We start from the raw sequence: 16,287 nt of genomic DNA on the forward strand, positions 1-16,287 counted from the left end.
CGAAAAGCGACGCAGACGAAAGGTACAAAAAGCACGGCTTTTGCTATACGTTTCAGCTGGTGCTTACGCTACACTTTCAGACTCCTGCTCAGAACCTAGTACGATTTCAGTGACTCTGGGTTTCTTCGTGAGATCGCATATTTCTACCCACCAGCCATGGCGGCAGAGAAGAGCGTGTTCTTGATAGGTCCAGGCCTGATCGGCACTGACCTGCTTGAACTCTTGGTGCAAGCCGGCTATCAAGTCACCACCATGGTACGACGGGAGGCACACGCGGCGCAGGTCCAAGGGCTCGGGGCCAAAGTGGTCATGGGCACGCTGGACGACAAGGAGACGATCCGCAAACACTCGGCGGCGAGCCCCATCGTGATCCACACGGCCACGGCCGACCATCTGCCCTCGGTCGAGGCCGTGCTGGACGGCGTGCGCCAACGCGCCGAGCAGGGACTGGAAACGACCTTCCTCCACACCAGCGGGACGAGCGTCCTGGTCGACAACTCCAAGGGCATGTACAAGTCGGACAAGATCTACTCGGACGAGCGGCCCGAGGAGATCGACAGCGTGCCCGACACGGCGCCGCACCGGGCCATCGACCTGGCCATCCTCGCGGCGCGGCGCGAGCTGGGCACCAAGGCCAAGATCGTCATCGTGCTGCCCTGCCTGGTCTACGGGATCGGCAAGTGCTCGGGACGGGTGTCGATGCAGCTGCCGACCATGGTGCGATTCGCGCTGAAGCACGGCTGGGTCCCCGTCATCGGCAAGGGCGTCTCGGTGCGCAGCAACATCCACGTCCAGGACCTGGTGCGCGGGTACATGGTCATCCTGGAGTGGATGCGGCGCAGCACCGCCGACGAGGTCCTCGCGAACCCGTACTTCTTCTGCAGCACCGGCGAGGACATGGCGTGGGGGGACGCCGCCGCCGAGATTGGCCGCCTGCTGCTCGCGGCCGGCAGGATCGAGGATCCCACCCCGCGACCCGTGCCGCCCGAGCTCTATGGCGACCTGTTCGGAGTGTACAGTCCAACCACTGTGGGCGCCAATTCAAGAAGTCGTGCCGACAGGCTGCGGAAGCTGGGCTGGCGTCCGACCGAGAAGGGGGTCTTGGAGTCGTTGCGCGACGACGAGGTGCCCGTCCTGTTGAAGGAGACTGGTCCGTTCAATGGGTACACGGGCCTCGCGTCTTCGGGGACACATGCGCTGAAGAGTTTGGAATAGTTTTGGAATAGTTGATGGAAGAAGTCGTGGGGGGGGTCTGCATAGAACATTGTCAGAGTTGGATGGGATGAAATGGACTTGCAAATCGGGTTGATATAACCTCATATACGGACCAACAGCTGATTGCGACGCTTATCACCTCTATCATCTTAGAGCTGTCGGGAGACGGCAGGACCGTAGACACTGTGGGAGACAATTTGCAGTAATGGTCATGATGGGCGCGATGTGAAAGTCATTGCCAGGGCGTGAATTAACTTTCCGTCGCGGTCTTTTCCGACACCTGCAGTAGTTTATCCGGTTCGCAATACCTTGAAAGCTAGGCATCATATTACTCCGACAATCGAGGAGACATTGCTCTCTGGTGATCGCTGTATCATGTCTCTGCTGCTTCCGTTACCTCAGCGTCTCTGAAATTGAGCATCAGTCGTCATGTTGGCAAGGCTGCTACAGCAAGAATTGGACCTACGGGCGGTCCTTCATAGCACTCTCACCGTCATCCTGTTCATCAACATTAGCATATTCATTTTAGCCTGTATCAGACATATCTACGTGACCAGGAAGTTGCCAAAGTACTTGCAACGGGCAGGTATACACAGCGTCAGCAATCTCGCCGACCAGTTCGATGTCAAGTATGGTCAGGACGAAGAAGCCACCACGAAAACACCGATCGTGGTCAAAGCACTGTACATCCACCCCATAAAGTCCTGCGCTCCCATCGAGCTGGAACGGGCGCAACTCGTCAAGACGGGCTTTGCGTATGACAGGTGTTTTGCGCTGGCGGTCGAAGCGAAGAAGGACGAGTGGCAGTTCATCAGTCAACGGACCAAACCTCAAATGTCACTCATCGAGCAACAGCTGTGGTTGCCAGGGCCAGACAGTAAACGAAGCGACATGCTCGTCGAAGCAGGCGGCTGTCTCATCGTGAGCTTCCCTGACCCCGATCCCGCCAGTCTTCTCCAGCGATTGAAAGCCATGTTGAAGACATGGACATTGTCTGCAAAGCCCGAGGTTCACTTCACGGTGCCACTACTACCAACGGCTGACCATATCAGTCAAATGAAGATCCCGATGAGGCACTTCACAATCCATAGCCGCCAAGCAGCCGGGCTCGATCTCGGCCAGCTCCCTGGTGTGGCGGCAGCGATACCCAAGCTGAAGACGTTTCTCCATATACCTGAGCGACAGAGCCTGACCCTGATGAGGTGCACACCAGACACCCTGGTGCGCACAACCAGAAACCTAGCTCCACTAGATCACATTGGCACCCCTGCAATGCATGGCTACACTGACCAGCAACCCGTCCACATCATCAATTTGTCTTCGGTGCACTCGGTCTCAAAGCTTCTCCCGTCGGAGAACCAGCCGCTCAGCGCGCTCCGATTCCGCGCAAACATCTATTTGACTGGCACCCCTGCATTCTCCGAGGAAACGTGGAAGAGGTACCGGATCTTGCCAAAGACTGTAACCTCTCGAGCGTCTACAAGGGCGGCTAGCACTTTATCCGTAGTGTGCCGGACGTCGCGCTGCACCATGCCCAACGTCGATCCGAACACAGGGATCTTTGAGCACGACAATTCACGTCCGGATCGGAAGAAAGGAGTGCCGCAACCTAGTACGACGTTGATCGAGCACCGCACGGTCGAAGCTGGGAACCCTGCCGCGCTGGGATACCTAGGGATGCATTGCGTGCCGGAGGACTCATGTATCAAGGAGGCGCGCGATCTCAACAGTGAGCTGTATATCGAGGTCGGTGACGAGATCGAGGTCTTGGAGACGGGGTCTCATCTTTACGGGTCTACGGGGAATGACTATTGATGTGGAATAGATCGACGCTTCCGAATATGTCTTCGAAACGGGGGCCGCTCTCAAGATAGATGATCAATCTGGGCCTTTGAGTACCGCCCGGACGTGGTAGTCAGGTGTTTCATGGGCTAGTAATCTGGGTAGAAGAAGGAGAAGAGACGAAGGGGCAAGTCGATAGAAATCATGAGATTTCCCCACAGAGATTTTTCCGTCTCGGAGCACGCAGCGGGGATGACAAACCAGCCAATCAAGAGTCGTGAAATTAATGCAAGGCTGTGCTAGTACATAGCTAGCACCAACACAGTCTAGCCCCGCCAAGATATGAAAATAATCATCCTCCGAAGCTCTGAAACCGGTGCTTCTCCGTGACTCAGTCTCACAAAACCAAAAGTCCCGTATCTTGAATGCGCCATCATGCCTCTGGCCAACGGGACGGCGAAGGAAGTTCGAGTCAGCCTCCTCGGGAAAGAGAGCATCATCATCAATTTCGGGTTGTGGCGGGGCTATGTCGCCCCTGATCTGCTGTCGAACTTGGAGTCATCGACGTATGTTTTGATTACCGACACTAATCTGGGATCGCTCTACACCCAATCCTTTCGAGAGGCCTTTGAAAATGCAGCCCGTCAAACGGGGAAATCGGCACGGTTGTTGATCCATCAGATCCCACCTGGAGAGAGCTCAAAATCTCGACAGACAAAGGACGACATTGAAGACTGGCTGCTCAGTCAGAGTCCGCCATGTGGTCGAGACACGGTTATTATTGCCCTGGGGGGTGGCGTTGTGGGCGACCTAACGGGCTTTGTTGCCGCCACTTATATGCGCGGAGTGAGATTTGTCCAGGTCCCAACGACACTACTCGCAATGGTCGACTCTTCGATCGGTGGTAAAACTGCGATCGACACACCTCTCGGCAAGAACCTTGTCGGTGCCATCTGGCAGCCCCAGAGGATATACATCGACCTCGACTTTCTCGGGACTCTGCCTCGACGAGAGCTGATAAATGGGATGGCCGAGGTCATCAAAACCGCTGCGATCTCAGATGAAGCGGAATTCATCGAGCTGGAGCGTCATGCTGACCGAATCATGGCCGCCGTGAATGCCGATATCAGCCAAGGGGCTGCTAGGTTCAAGGACGTAGAGGCAATCATGATCAGGATCATTTCTGCCTCGGCCAAGTTTAAAGCCCACGTCGTCACCATCGACGAGAGAGAGACCGGTCTGCGAAATTTGTTGAATTTTGGACACTCGATCGGCCACGCCATGGAGGCTTTCCTGACTCCTCAAGTGCTACACGGTGAATGCGTCGCGATTGGCATGATCAAGGAGGCCGAGCTTGCTCGCTACTTGGGTGTGCTCAGTGGAGTTGCGGTCGGCCGTCTGCAAAAGTGTCTGACAACGTACGGTTTGCCAACTCGACTGGACGATGAAAAGGTGCGCAAGCTGTCCGGAGGTAAGGTCTGTACAGTCGACGGTATGCTCAAGAAGATGGGCGTCGACAAGAAGAACGATGGTGCCAAGAAGAAGGTGGTCCTTCTCTCAGCAATAGGTCGCACTTATGAACAAAAAGCCAGTGTTGTCTCAGACTCCGATTTGCGTGTGGTGCTTTCTCCGAGCATCGAAGTGGCGCCCGGTGTACCCAACGACTTGAATGTTGTCTGCACGCCACCGGGCTCGAAGAGCATCTCTAACAGAGCACTTGTCCTTGCCGCTCTGGGTCGCGGAACATGCCGCATCAAAAATTTGTTGACTTCAGCAGACACAGAAGTGATGCTGGAAGCATTGACTCGGCTCGGAGCTGCTACATTCTCCTGGGAAGAAGACGGAGAAGTTCTCGTGGTGAACGGGAACGGTGGTCGACTTGAGGCCACCCAACACGAGCTCTATCTGGGCAACGCTGGCACGGCCGCCAGATTCTTGACGTCTGTCGCAACCTTGACCCGACAAAGCCATGTGGCATCTACAGTTCTCACGGGCAATGCCCGAATGAAGCAGAGACCCATCGGAGACCTTGTAGATGCACTAAGGCAAAACGGCGCAGGCATCGAATACATGGAGAACGCTGGGAGTCTTCCACTGAATATTGCAGCCTCGGCTGGTTTCAACGGCGGCGAAATCAAACTGGCAGCAAAGGTTTCGTCCCAATACGTCTCTTCTCTGTTAATGTGTGCTCCTTATGCAAAGAATCCTGTTACACTCAGGCTCGTGGGCGGAAAGCCGGTTTCGCAACCCTACATTGACATGACTATTGCGATGATGGCCTCCTTCGGCGTTTCCGTGCAAAAATCGAAGACAGAAGACCACACATATCATATCCCGCAAGGCGTTTACAAGAACCCAGACGAATACGTGGTCGAAAGCGATGCAAGTTCCGCGACGTATCCACTTGCAATTGCCGCGATAACAGGAACAACATGCACGATCCCCAACATCGGCTCGGCGTCTCTCCAAGGCGATTCGGCATTTGCTACCGACGTGCTGAGGCCCATGGGGTGCGAAGTGAAACAGACGCCTTCTTCAACCACCGTGACTGGTCCCCGTGACGGCAGACTTACACCACTTACAAACATCGACATGGAGCCCATGACCGATGCTTTCTTGACTGCTTCTGTTCTGGCTGCTGTGGCTCAGGGCGGCAAGTCCAACACAACACGCATCTATGGCATTGCAAACCAAAGGGTGAAAGAGTGCAACCGCATTCAGGCGATGGAGGATGAGTTGGCAAAGTTTGGTGTTACATGTCGACAATTTGACGACGGTATCGAAGTCGACGGGATTGATCGTACCAGATTAAGACGTCCGGAAGGAGGCGTCTATTGCTACGACGACCATCGAGTCGCCATGAGCTTTAGTGTTCTCGCGCTGGCAGCCCCTCAGCCCACCCTTATTCTCGAGAAAGAATGCACAGGCAAAACTTGGCCGGGATGGTGGGACACTTTGGCACGACAATTTAATGTCAAGCTTGAAGGTGTCGAGCTACAAGAGAACAGCGAACATGCCAGAGGGAAGATATTGGACAGAAGTGCAGCCTCGATTTTCATCATCGGCATGAGAGGTGCTGGCAAGACCACCTCCGGGCGCTGGGCAGCAAGATCACTCGGCAAGAAATTGGTTGATTTGGACACTGAACTGGAGAAACGTGAAGGCAAGTCGATCCCGGAGATCATTAAGGGACACGGATGGGAACATTTCCGTCAACGTGAGTTGGAGCTCCTCAAATCCGTCATGAAGGAGATGCCAAACGACTACGTCTTTGCCTGCGGAGGCGGCATCGTTGAAACTCAAGAAGCGCGCAATCTATTGATTGAATGGCGCGAGAAGAAAGGCCACGTTCTCTTGGTACAACGGGACATTGGCGAAGTGATGGGCTTTCTACAGGTCGACAAAACAAGACCAGCATACGTCGAAGACATGATGGGCGTCTGGCTGCGCCGGAAACCCTGGTACGAGCAGTGCACCAATCTGTTGTATTACAGCCAAAGCATCCCCAACGAGCAAATGTCCGAAGCCGCCGAAGATTTCGATCGCTTTTTGCAGATGGTCACTGGCAAAGTCGACGTTCTATCCCAGTTCAAACAGAAGCCAGAGACGTTCTTTGCAGCCCTGACCTTCCCGGACTTGCGGCCTCATTTGAAACTCCTCCCTGAAGTCTGTCTCGGGTCTGATGCGGTGGAACTGCGCGTTGACTTACTGAAAGATCCCAACTCAGACAGCGCCATTCCCTCCGCCGAATATGTGACTGCTCAACTCTCCTTGCTTCGCGCAGCAGTTCCACTTCCCGTTGTGTTCACCATCCGTACGAAATCCCAAGGTGGAAGATTCCCCGATGATGCCCATGCAGAGTATCTGCACCTGTGTACTCTCGCTATCCGTATGGGCAGTGAGTTCTTGGACTTGGAAGTGGCATCGTTCCCGGAGTCCATCCTCTCTCCGATTTTCAACTTCAAGAACAAGTCTAGCACGCGAATCATTGCTTCCCATCATGACCCACAGGGGACGCTATCATGGTCGAAGCCCGGTTCTTGGATCGCCGTTTACAACAAATGCCTGCAATACGGGGACATCGTCAAACTGATCGGGATCGCCGACAACCTGGACGACAACTTCGCCCTGCGGCGCTTCAAGCAGTGGTCGAAATCCCAGCACCCGGACCTGCCTCTGATTGCGATAAACATGGGCCGCACAGGACAGATTTCGCGGATCTTGAACGGATTCATGACGCCGGTGTCTCACCCAGCGCTCCCGTTCAAAGCGGCACCGGGTCAACTCTCAGCGAGCGAAATTCGGCAAGGACTGACCCTGGTAGGCGAGATTGTACCCAAGAAATTCTACCTGTTCGGATCACCGATTGGCGCGAGTAAATCGCCGGCATTGCACAACACTCTGTTCAAGGAGACTGGACTGCCACACGTCTACTCGTTGTGTGAGACCACCGACCTGGCGGTGATCAAGGAAAAGATCCGCGCCGAAGACTTTGGAGGAGCGAGTGTGACCATCCCCCTCAAGTTGGATGTCATGCCTCTTCTGGACGATGTGGATGCATCTGCTCGTCTCATCGGGGCAGTGAACACCATTGTGCCCGTCCACAACCCGGTCTCGGGCAAGAACACGCTGGTCGGATACAACACAGACTATCTGGGTATGATGGATTGCCTGCGCGCAGCGGGCGCCTCTGCCGCGCTAGGTGAAGGTGAGCAGTCGGGCCTCGTCGTGGGTGGAGGCGGCACAGCGCGCGCGGCGATCCACACATTGCACTCAATGGGGTACAAGCCGATCTACCTGATCGGGAGGAACCAGAGCAAGATGGCAGAGCTGGCCAAGACGTTCCCGCCGACGTATGACCTCGTGTTACTCGACACTGGCGCCGCGGCCGGGAAAACAACAAAATCGACGACGCTGGAGCAGCAGATGCCGACCGTGCCTGTCGTCGCGATCGCCACCATCCCCGCCGACAAACCCGTCGACCCGGCCCTGGCGTCAACGCTGCAAAGCATCTTTTCGCGGTCCGCGCAACTCGCGACCTCGACCGCGCCACAGGGCCAAGGCACCTCGGCCCCGACGCGCACGCTGCTCGAGCTCGCGTACAAGCCCGCCCACACGGCCGTGATGCAGATGGCTGAACAGGTCGGCGGGTGGAAGACGGTGCAGGGCCTCGAGACCTTGGTCACGCAGGGCCTGTGGCAGTTTGAGTTTTGGACGGGGATCCGGGTGAGGGGGTTGGGAGGGAGGATTAGTCGGGTGAGTTTATCTAAAGGATTTCGTTATTATTAGGTTGCGTTGCATGGCACCATGCTTTGCCTGGCTTCGTCTCGCCTCGCCTCGCCTCGCCTCGCCTTGCTTTACATTGGATTGTTCCTGACTAACCCTCGATTCACGATAGGATGTTGTCCTCGGACCGACCGCCTGAGCTGACTTGAGATCAGCTCGGCCTGTTGATTTCGCTACATTTCATTTCTTCTTTCCTCTTGCGCACATTTGTACACTGTTGCCGAAGGACGATCAAAAGTACATTGGATATGGGTTGTGCAATAGTGCCGGACTTTCCCAAGGTTTCCAAAAGAAATTGAAAAAATGTACCGCCGAGGACTTGAAAATCCGCTAATAGAGATAGAGGGAGGAGATTCTTTCTTTGTACCGAGTATGGTCAGCCCTCGCCTTCTTCGTCGAGACGGCTCTCTAACTCGACCGACTATACATTCATCACATCGCTTATTCAGCGTTTGAGGGAGGGAGGGAGGGAGAGAGGAATCAGATGAGGGAGTCGGAATTGAGAATAATAAATGAAAACTTTTCGATAAATTCCAAATACCGTCCGTCTGTCCGTGCATGTTCTACGGGAGAATACAGCTCGACAGCGCGGGCTAACGAGTTAATTACTTGGGGTGTAGACAGGCAGACAAGTAGAGCAAAGGTTCCCTCAAGCCCCTGTACGGCACCGTAGTTATTGGCAGTGATCCCCCGTACAAAAACTGCGCCCTTTGGATAGTCTTTTTTTATTTTTTGAAACCAACTCGGGACTTTGTATGAGTCAAGGGATTAAAACTGGCCTGTCCAACGAAAAATGAAGCCAACTACGTTGCATCTACGGTCAGAACGTAAAGTCTACCTACCTGTCTAACCACGCGCATTCGCTGATGTTCTTCTAGTTGGAAAGCAGCGCGAGCGCAGGTTAGTCTAGTCTCTTCCGAGTCACGTCTGCCGCGGGGGGGGCCTTCAGAACACAGATCTAGGACTGTCTGTCCAAGTCGCATGGCCACCTGGCATAGCAACTCAAGACGTTGCGCCTCAGCACGATTCAACCCTCCGAGAGTCATGGAGCAATTGCTGACACTGGCGATAGAGCCGCGCTGACTCCGACTACCACAAAAGCCCTCATCGATGCAGGATACCAGGTCAATGTTGAGCGGAGCCCTCAAAGAATCTTCGATGACGAGGAATACGAAAAGGTCGGAGCGACATTAGTACCAGAGAATACGTGGCGGGATGCGCCAAAGGACAACATCATCATTGGTCTCAAGGAGCTGCCAGTCGAGACATGTGAGTTTTTTATGGACAGAAAGATTCTTGTCGCATTGGCAGCTGACGTCGCCAAAAGTCCCCCTCGAGCATGTACACGTCCAATTCGCCCACTGTTATAAGCAACAGGCGGGATGGGAAAAGGTTCTCGCCAGATTTGTCCGAGGAAATGGTGTGCTCCTGGACCTCGAATTCTTGACCGACTCGAACGGAAGGAGAGTAGCAGTATGTAACATGTCCCTCTGTCAGTGATTCTGCCTGGAATGTCAAGTCTGAAATCGAATAGGCATTTGGCTATCACGCTGGGTTTGCTGGGTACGTCTCCTTCATATCGTCCTTCTCCCCCCCCCCCCCCCTTCCCTTGTCTCAAGGTGCAATACTGCCTGGGTGGCACTCCACTTTGGACAGTGTTTCGATGACCCCTTCTACTTCTTCAGAGAGTAATTGCTAATCGTTTGGATTGAACAGTGCTGCTTTAGCAGTCATAAACTGGTAAACCCCCCCCCCCCCCCTATGGACTCCCAAACTTGCTTTTTGGGACTTTACTGTGGGTGCCGAGAAGACTTATCTCAGTTATATTGCAACAACGACAAAACAACTTCCCCCGGCACCCCCAAAGCTTTTGCTTAAAATAGCCAGGTCTGACCCAAAGAGCATTGCAGGGCATGGCAAATCAACCATCCAGACCAGCCACTTCCATCTGTGTCATCATATCCCAACGTCGACGCCTTGATTACCGACGTCAAGAAGGCTCTCGCACAAGGAGCTGAGAAGACGGGCAAAGCACCAAGAGTGCTTATCATTGGAGCTTTAGGGCGCTGTGGCAGTGGTGCAGTTGACCTGTGCTCGAGAGCTGGTATCCCAACCGAGAACGTCCTTCGGTGGGATATGGCAGAGACAGGTAATAAAATCACAGTCCAGAGTTTTACACTGAAAAGTGAAAAAAACAACTAACAGACGCAAACAGCCAAGGGCGGCCCCTTTCCAGAGATCGTCGAGAGCGACATCTTCATCAACTGCATTTACCTCAACACGAAGATCCCCAACTTTGTCGACATGCAATCGCTCGACACACCGAGCCGCAAGCTGTCCGTCGTCTGTGACGTTTCCGCCGACACGACAAACCCAAACAACCCGATCCCCATCTACACGGTCGCAACCACATTCGACAAACCCACCGTTCCTGTCGAGGTCAAGGGCGAGCCGGCGCTCAGCGTCATCAGCATTGATCACTTGCCGAGTTTGTTGCCCCGAGAGGCAAGCGAGGCCTTCAGCAACGATCTGTTGCCCCATTTACTGGAGCTCAAGAATTGGAGGAGTAATCCTGTGTGGGCCGGCGCGGAGAAACTGATGCGAGAAAAGGCTGCCACTTTACCACAGAGCGAGTTAGTATAAAATTTTTGAAAGAGATGAGGGTTTCTCGCTGGCGGATTCTCGTCGATAAAATGTGAAAAAGTTTGCCGATTTCGATCGCTTGGTGCGTATGTATCGAGTATTGAGTAAAGGGAAAGAGGGAATTCCTTTCATCGAATGCCCATTGGACGCGCTTACCCTGCAGGGTCCTTGTCCACTTCGTTTGTTTGATGTTTGATACAACACCACACCATCCAGCCATCCATGAATTGCTCAGCAGGAGACAACTCGCTCGCGGTGCTTGAGATTGGCAATTGGTAAAAGCAAAGCAGCGAGCGAGCGAGCGAGCGAAAACGGCCCAGTCAAAGTTTGGCTTCGGCTCGAGCTCTCTACCGACCGCGTTGCCACGTCGTGCTGCGTGCATTGAAAGAAGGAACATGCGAATCTAGGTAGTCGCCAGGCCAGGCTTTTCTTGCGTTGAGCAGAAATGGAAGGCTGCTTTTATGAAGGTCGATTTGTCAGGGCCTGGCTTCTCCTTCAACCCAAAAGATCGTCCTCAGGCCCAAAGATAAAAAATTAGAGGAGTGGGTGGTCGAGAATCCGATGGCGAACTGTGCCTATTATTTCCAAGGCTGAAAAAGAAATAAAATCATACGGTACATTTATCTCTACCGCCCACAAAACACTTTTTATTCTACTGTCCCTGACCCTGTCCCTGTGCCCGCCGCTGTTCTTCCACTTGTCTCTGCAGCGCCGCTGCGATCGCCGGGTTACTGGCCCAGGCTCCGGAGAGGTAATTCTGCGGTCCGCCCTGGTACTGGCCCAGGTGCTGCTGTTGCTGTTGCTGTAACTGCTGCTGCTGGTGAGGGGCGAAATTGCCACCAGGGAACAAGGGCGGTGGAGGCATGCCTGGCGGGGCGACGAATGGTGCAAAGTTGGCCGGGGGTTGAAAGCTCTGGCCAAAGTTGAACGAGACATTCGGGAGAGGGGTGATGGGTGAAGGCGTCATTGGTGGGTATGTTATGTTTTGCGGTGTTATGGAAGGCGTCGTCGGGACGTTGAGACTAGGCAAGGGTGCGGTGGACGATGGGTTGTACCCATTTTGATGGTTGCTGCGGGATGCATTATACTGACCGAACGGAGGCTCTCGAGGCTGCTGAGGCTGGTGCTGATTGAAACCTCCCCGTCCACGTTGCGGCCGGAATGTTCCTCGACCCCCTCGCCCGTGACTGTAGCCTCTCCCTCGCCCACCCGACTCCCCTCCTCTGAAATGCGAAGTTTGGGGAGGCGGTGGAAGTGGATGCGTCATACCGCGATCCCGGAACGCCTCTTGAGGCTGCTCCCCTTTGGCGACCATCTCTGCGAGATCAGGCGGTCTTTGCAATGGCGTATAACCGTCGTCGCCGGCATCTGGCACCGGGGCATCGTCATAGTTCATTTCCAGGGAGCCATTGCCGTAGGCGGAGCCATCACCGGGGTTGCGCTGACGATGATCAGCATGATGACCTCCTCGGCCCCCGCCACGATGCGACCCTCTAGAAAACTTCGAGTTGCCACGGCCCCTGCCTGGCTCCAGCGACCTCCCCTGCCTCTTGGCCTTCATCTGGCGCTTGTGCTCGGCCTCAGCCTCGTCATCTGAGAACTCCATCTCGTCCTCACCAACTTCCTCGTCGTGGAAATTCGACGCGTCACTTCCCTTGACACCCTTCAGGGGTTGGGTGAAGACAAACGTGGAATGTTGAGGGACGTAGAAGACTGTGGTGCCAGTTTCGGAAACCCCGGCGCTTTTGATATCGTCATCGTTGGTGAACCGAATCGTGTATCTGGGTTCCTCGACTCGTCCAATCAAGTCGGCAACCACTCCAATCACCGATCGGTCCTTGAGACAAATCAAGGATCCAGGTTCCAAGACTTGATATTCTCCCGACGTCTGGGCCTTCACAACGACCGTACTCTCGACCACGAATTCAACGTTGCCCAGTTCTTCAATCTTCATATCTTCTGTGACAGTAATGTTCGGTTTGGGTATGACTTCTTCCACACGTTCATTTGCCGTCCGGAGTGGACCTCCCTCTTTTCTGTCTCGGGGTCCTCCTCCTTCGTCATCCGAACCTGCATCACCTTGCATGAGTATTCTTGCCGTCTCCTCGGGGTCCAGCATGGCGTAGTCGCCGTCAGCATCCTCGTCGCTGTCTTCCTCCGACGACGTATCCTCAGAGGTGTCGGAGTCGGAGTCTGAAGAGGACTCGTAGGGGGATGAATCGATTTCCCACTCGGCACCCTCCGCACCTGGTTGGGGTTCATCGGCGCCGTCAGGGAAGGTTGAATCTATTGAGTTGAGACCGACGACGGTCGGTGTATCCGTAGCATTGCCCACAGTGGGTATCGAGACATTGGCGTCTGGTTCAACGTGCATAACGCCGCCTTGCTGCGCATCGTGTTTTTCTGTCACGTCCATTGTCTCAACGTCACCCGCGCCAGTAGCATCCTGTGCAGGCTCCTGAGTTGTAGTGGCTGGGTCCGTCGTATTTGCCTGCGGAACATGTCCTCCATCTTCAAACTTGTTATGTTCTCCGTCGATCAGCATAGGCTGGGTTTCACTGGCTTCTCCAGCAGGGTCCGAGGAAGGTCTTGCGGTGGCTGCGGCCTCCGCCTCGACTTGCAGCATCAATGCATCTAGAAGAGAATTCGAGCCGGAATGTTGGGTGGTATGCTCTTCGCTCTTGTCCAAATGGCCGGATGTTATCTCTGGATCGGTCTGTAACTCCGCCGCTGACTCTGCCATGGGAACGCTCTGCTCGGCAGCGGGCTGCTCGTTGACGGTACCATTTTGCTCCGTTGGGGCTGCCGACTGGGGAGGATCGAGGTTACTTCTGGTTTCTTCTGGAGAGCCTGTCCTCTGACGCTTAGCAGGAGATGTTGGGAAGTCTTCGGCGTCCATGCTTCAGTGATAGACTGGGAATGGGCCGTAAACTGTTGTTTGGTATTTATGGAAGGACGATTAATCGCGTCCTAAAAAAAAGTTTCTGTAAATGCGGAGAAATCCAAGAGGGAAAATTAGCTGCGGCTAATGGCCACTCGGAACAGTTCCTCGCCGACTTGTCCCGTTTCACTCCCGCTCAATCCTCTTCAATACTTATGGTTGCGGCGAGTTGATAAAAGATGGTCTTCCTTCCTTCCTGGTCATGAGCTCGACAAAACCTGTCAATCCTGTGCGCATCATTCAAGCATCAACGTGAAGTGTCGCCTTTCTCGTACTCTGCCGCTGAGACTGCTCTAGTCAATGGCCGACGAAGCGCGATTCCGATCAGATGACATCGCTCTATCAAGACTTTCTTCACAGGACCCTCTTTCCGACAGAGGTCTTGACACCGGTAGCCCTCTGTCATCTTGCTCTCTCCCAGAAGATGATGTACCCTTCCTGACAGAGGAACTTGTAACGGAAAACTCAGCAAACGATGAGTTGTCCCCTGGACTTGCTCGACGGCTCTATATTTCCCACTTCCTTTCAACATGGAATTTCCGTGGATTCGAGTTCGGCGCTGTTTTGTTCCTAGCCAACATCTTTCCAAACACACTGCTGCCTTTGTCTATCTACGCTCTAGTCCGGTCTCTAGCCGCGATTGCCTTTGCGCCATTAGTCGGACGGTACATCGATACAGGCTCACGTCTCCAGGTTGTTCGCAATTCGATCGTCTACCAGCGAGGAGCCGTCGTTCTTTCATGCGGCGTCTTTTATATCATGCTCTGGCAAAGGCCACACCTCAAAACGGTCAATCTTTACATACTTCTCGCTTTGGGTACTATCCTGGCTTGTGTTGAAAAGCTCTGTGCAATCATGAACACCGTGTCTGTCGAAAGAGATTGGGTCGTGGTCATTGCTGGTGAAAACGAGGCGATTCTCCGAACGCTCAATTCTCAGATGCGTCGCATCGACCTTTTCTGTAAACTCTGCAGCCCTCTGCTCATCGCATCATTGGAAAGTTATGATACAAAAGTCGCCATTGTCGTAATGGGCAGTGTCAACGCCGTCTCTACCATTGCAGAATATTCCTTCATTGAAAGGGTATATGCGGCGGTCCCGAAACTTGTGCGCGGCTGTACGCCTCCCGTCAGAAACCATGGGAGCGGTGATGACCTGGAACAAGAATCGGCGTCCGTTCCACATGATGTTGTCAGACTGTCATTGTGGCGAGATTTGAACATCTACACATCTCAGGGAGCCTTCCTGCCCTCCGTCTCACTGTCCATCCTGTACCTAACGGTCTTGTCCTTTTCTGGACAAATGGTTACCTATCTTCTGGCCAGCGGGTATACCTCGACCATGATTGCGGTGCTGCGTTTGATATCAACTGGGTGTGAGATGTCGGCCACTTGGATGGCACCGTCCGTCATGGGTTTGATTGGGCCCATCAGATCCGGCCTTTGGTTCCTTAACTTTCAGATGGTCTGTCTAGCCATCGCCCTCAGTTTCTTCTGGATGGCAGGGTCGCCAGTATGGGCAGCTTCTGGACTGATCGTCGGCACGATCCTTAGCCGCGTTGGTCTTTGGGGATTTGAGCTATCGGCACAAGTCATTATTCAAGAGCAAGTCGAACCAGAATTCCGTGGGTCTTTCTCGACAACCGAATCCTCGATTCAAAATATCTTTGAGCTCTGCGCATATGCCTCGACCATTGTATTTTCCCAGCCGACCAGCTTCAAATGGCCTGCCACTATATCCGTTGCAGCCGTTTACATAGCCGGAGCCCTTTACGCTAGTTTTGTTAGACGCAGACGCGGTCATTTGGTCCACGTTTCAAGATGCTTGGAAGGCAGAAAACATTCGACCCTGGAATCAGGAAGGATCTATCGACGTTGCAGGTCAGATATCGGATAGCCCAGGGGGTAAATCAGCAAGTCAGACAGGTATCTATCTATATCTCTTGTGGTTCATGTCCGCAATCGAGATTGCAGATCCAGACACATTTGCGCTGCGACCAGTCAAGTAAACCCCTTGGACCTTGCCGCGACTTCACAATAGTTGGTATATACCCATGCTTCCAGAACCTTAGGCCGGTATCCATATCTATGCGATGCACGTAAGCCACTTCGAGGCACTACGGAGGCTCTAGATGGTGCCTCAGCTTCCCGCCGACCAACGCCCACATTCGGTACTTGTCGATTTGGATTATGCGGAGAGCATCTTAGGCATCATCAGCCCCACATGTTGCTGCCACAGCGTCCAGCTTGTCTCTGGTTGCCTTGAATCGACTCCGCCGACACGAGTGTTCCTTGGTCGAGAAACAACTGTCAGTCCCCTATGCAGAGGCACAGATGCTCTCGGGGCGCACGGAGAATCGAATGACGCACTTCATATTGTCAGGGTCCATGAGAGCACATAGTTAGCTTTGGGCCTCCTCG

General features: G+C 54.0%; 5 protein-coding genes across 5 annotated transcripts; 4 read left to right on the forward strand and 1 right to left on the reverse strand.

Annotated features, from left to right (window-relative positions):
• Positions 1-156: 156 nt before the first annotated feature.
• Positions 157-1,215, forward strand: AYO21_05164 (hypothetical protein; the record flags this gene model as incomplete). Its single annotated transcript, XM_022655135.1, has 1 exon — positions 157-1,215. The coding sequence occupies one exon, from the start codon at positions 157-159 to the stop codon at positions 1,213-1,215; it is 1,059 nt and encodes a 352-aa protein (XP_022512620.1).
• Positions 1,216-1,644: 429 nt separating this feature from the next.
• AYO21_05165 (hypothetical protein) lies at positions 1,645-3,030 on the forward strand (the record flags this gene model as incomplete). Its single annotated transcript, XM_022655136.1, has 1 exon — positions 1,645-3,030. One exon carries the CDS (start codon positions 1,645-1,647, stop codon positions 3,028-3,030), a length of 1,386 nt encoding a protein of 461 aa, XP_022512621.1.
• A 402-nt stretch (positions 3,031-3,432) lies between these two features.
• On the forward strand, positions 3,433-10,926 carry AYO21_05166 (hypothetical protein; the record flags this gene model as incomplete). The annotated part of the gene is made up of 6 exons (XM_022655137.1): positions 3,433-8,223; positions 9,282-9,552; positions 9,611-9,756; positions 9,818-9,846; positions 10,194-10,432; positions 10,499-10,926. 6 exons carry the CDS (start codon positions 3,433-3,435, stop codon positions 10,924-10,926), a joined length of 5,904 nt encoding a protein of 1,967 aa, XP_022512622.1.
• Positions 10,927-11,578: 652 nt separating this feature from the next.
• Positions 11,579-13,825, reverse strand: AYO21_05167 (hypothetical protein; the record flags this gene model as incomplete). The annotated part of the gene is made up of 1 exon (XM_022655138.1): positions 11,579-13,825. The coding sequence occupies one exon, from the start codon at positions 13,823-13,825 to the stop codon at positions 11,579-11,581; it is 2,247 nt and encodes a 748-aa protein (XP_022512623.1).
• An 897-nt stretch (positions 13,826-14,722) lies between these two features.
• On the forward strand, positions 14,723-15,626 carry AYO21_05168 (hypothetical protein; the record flags this gene model as incomplete). The annotated part of the gene is made up of 2 exons (XM_022655139.1): positions 14,723-15,562; positions 15,615-15,626. The coding sequence occupies 2 exons, from the start codon at positions 14,723-14,725 to the stop codon at positions 15,624-15,626; spliced, it is 852 nt and encodes a 283-aa protein (XP_022512624.1).
• Positions 15,627-16,287: the final 661 nt, after the last annotated feature.

This window comes from Fonsecaea monophora, assembly GCF_001642475.1.
Source record: "Fonsecaea monophora strain CBS 269.37 chromosome Unknown Scaff31, whole genome shotgun sequence".
Classification (NCBI taxonomy): Eukaryota; Fungi; Ascomycota; class Eurotiomycetes; order Chaetothyriales; family Herpotrichiellaceae; genus Fonsecaea; species Fonsecaea monophora.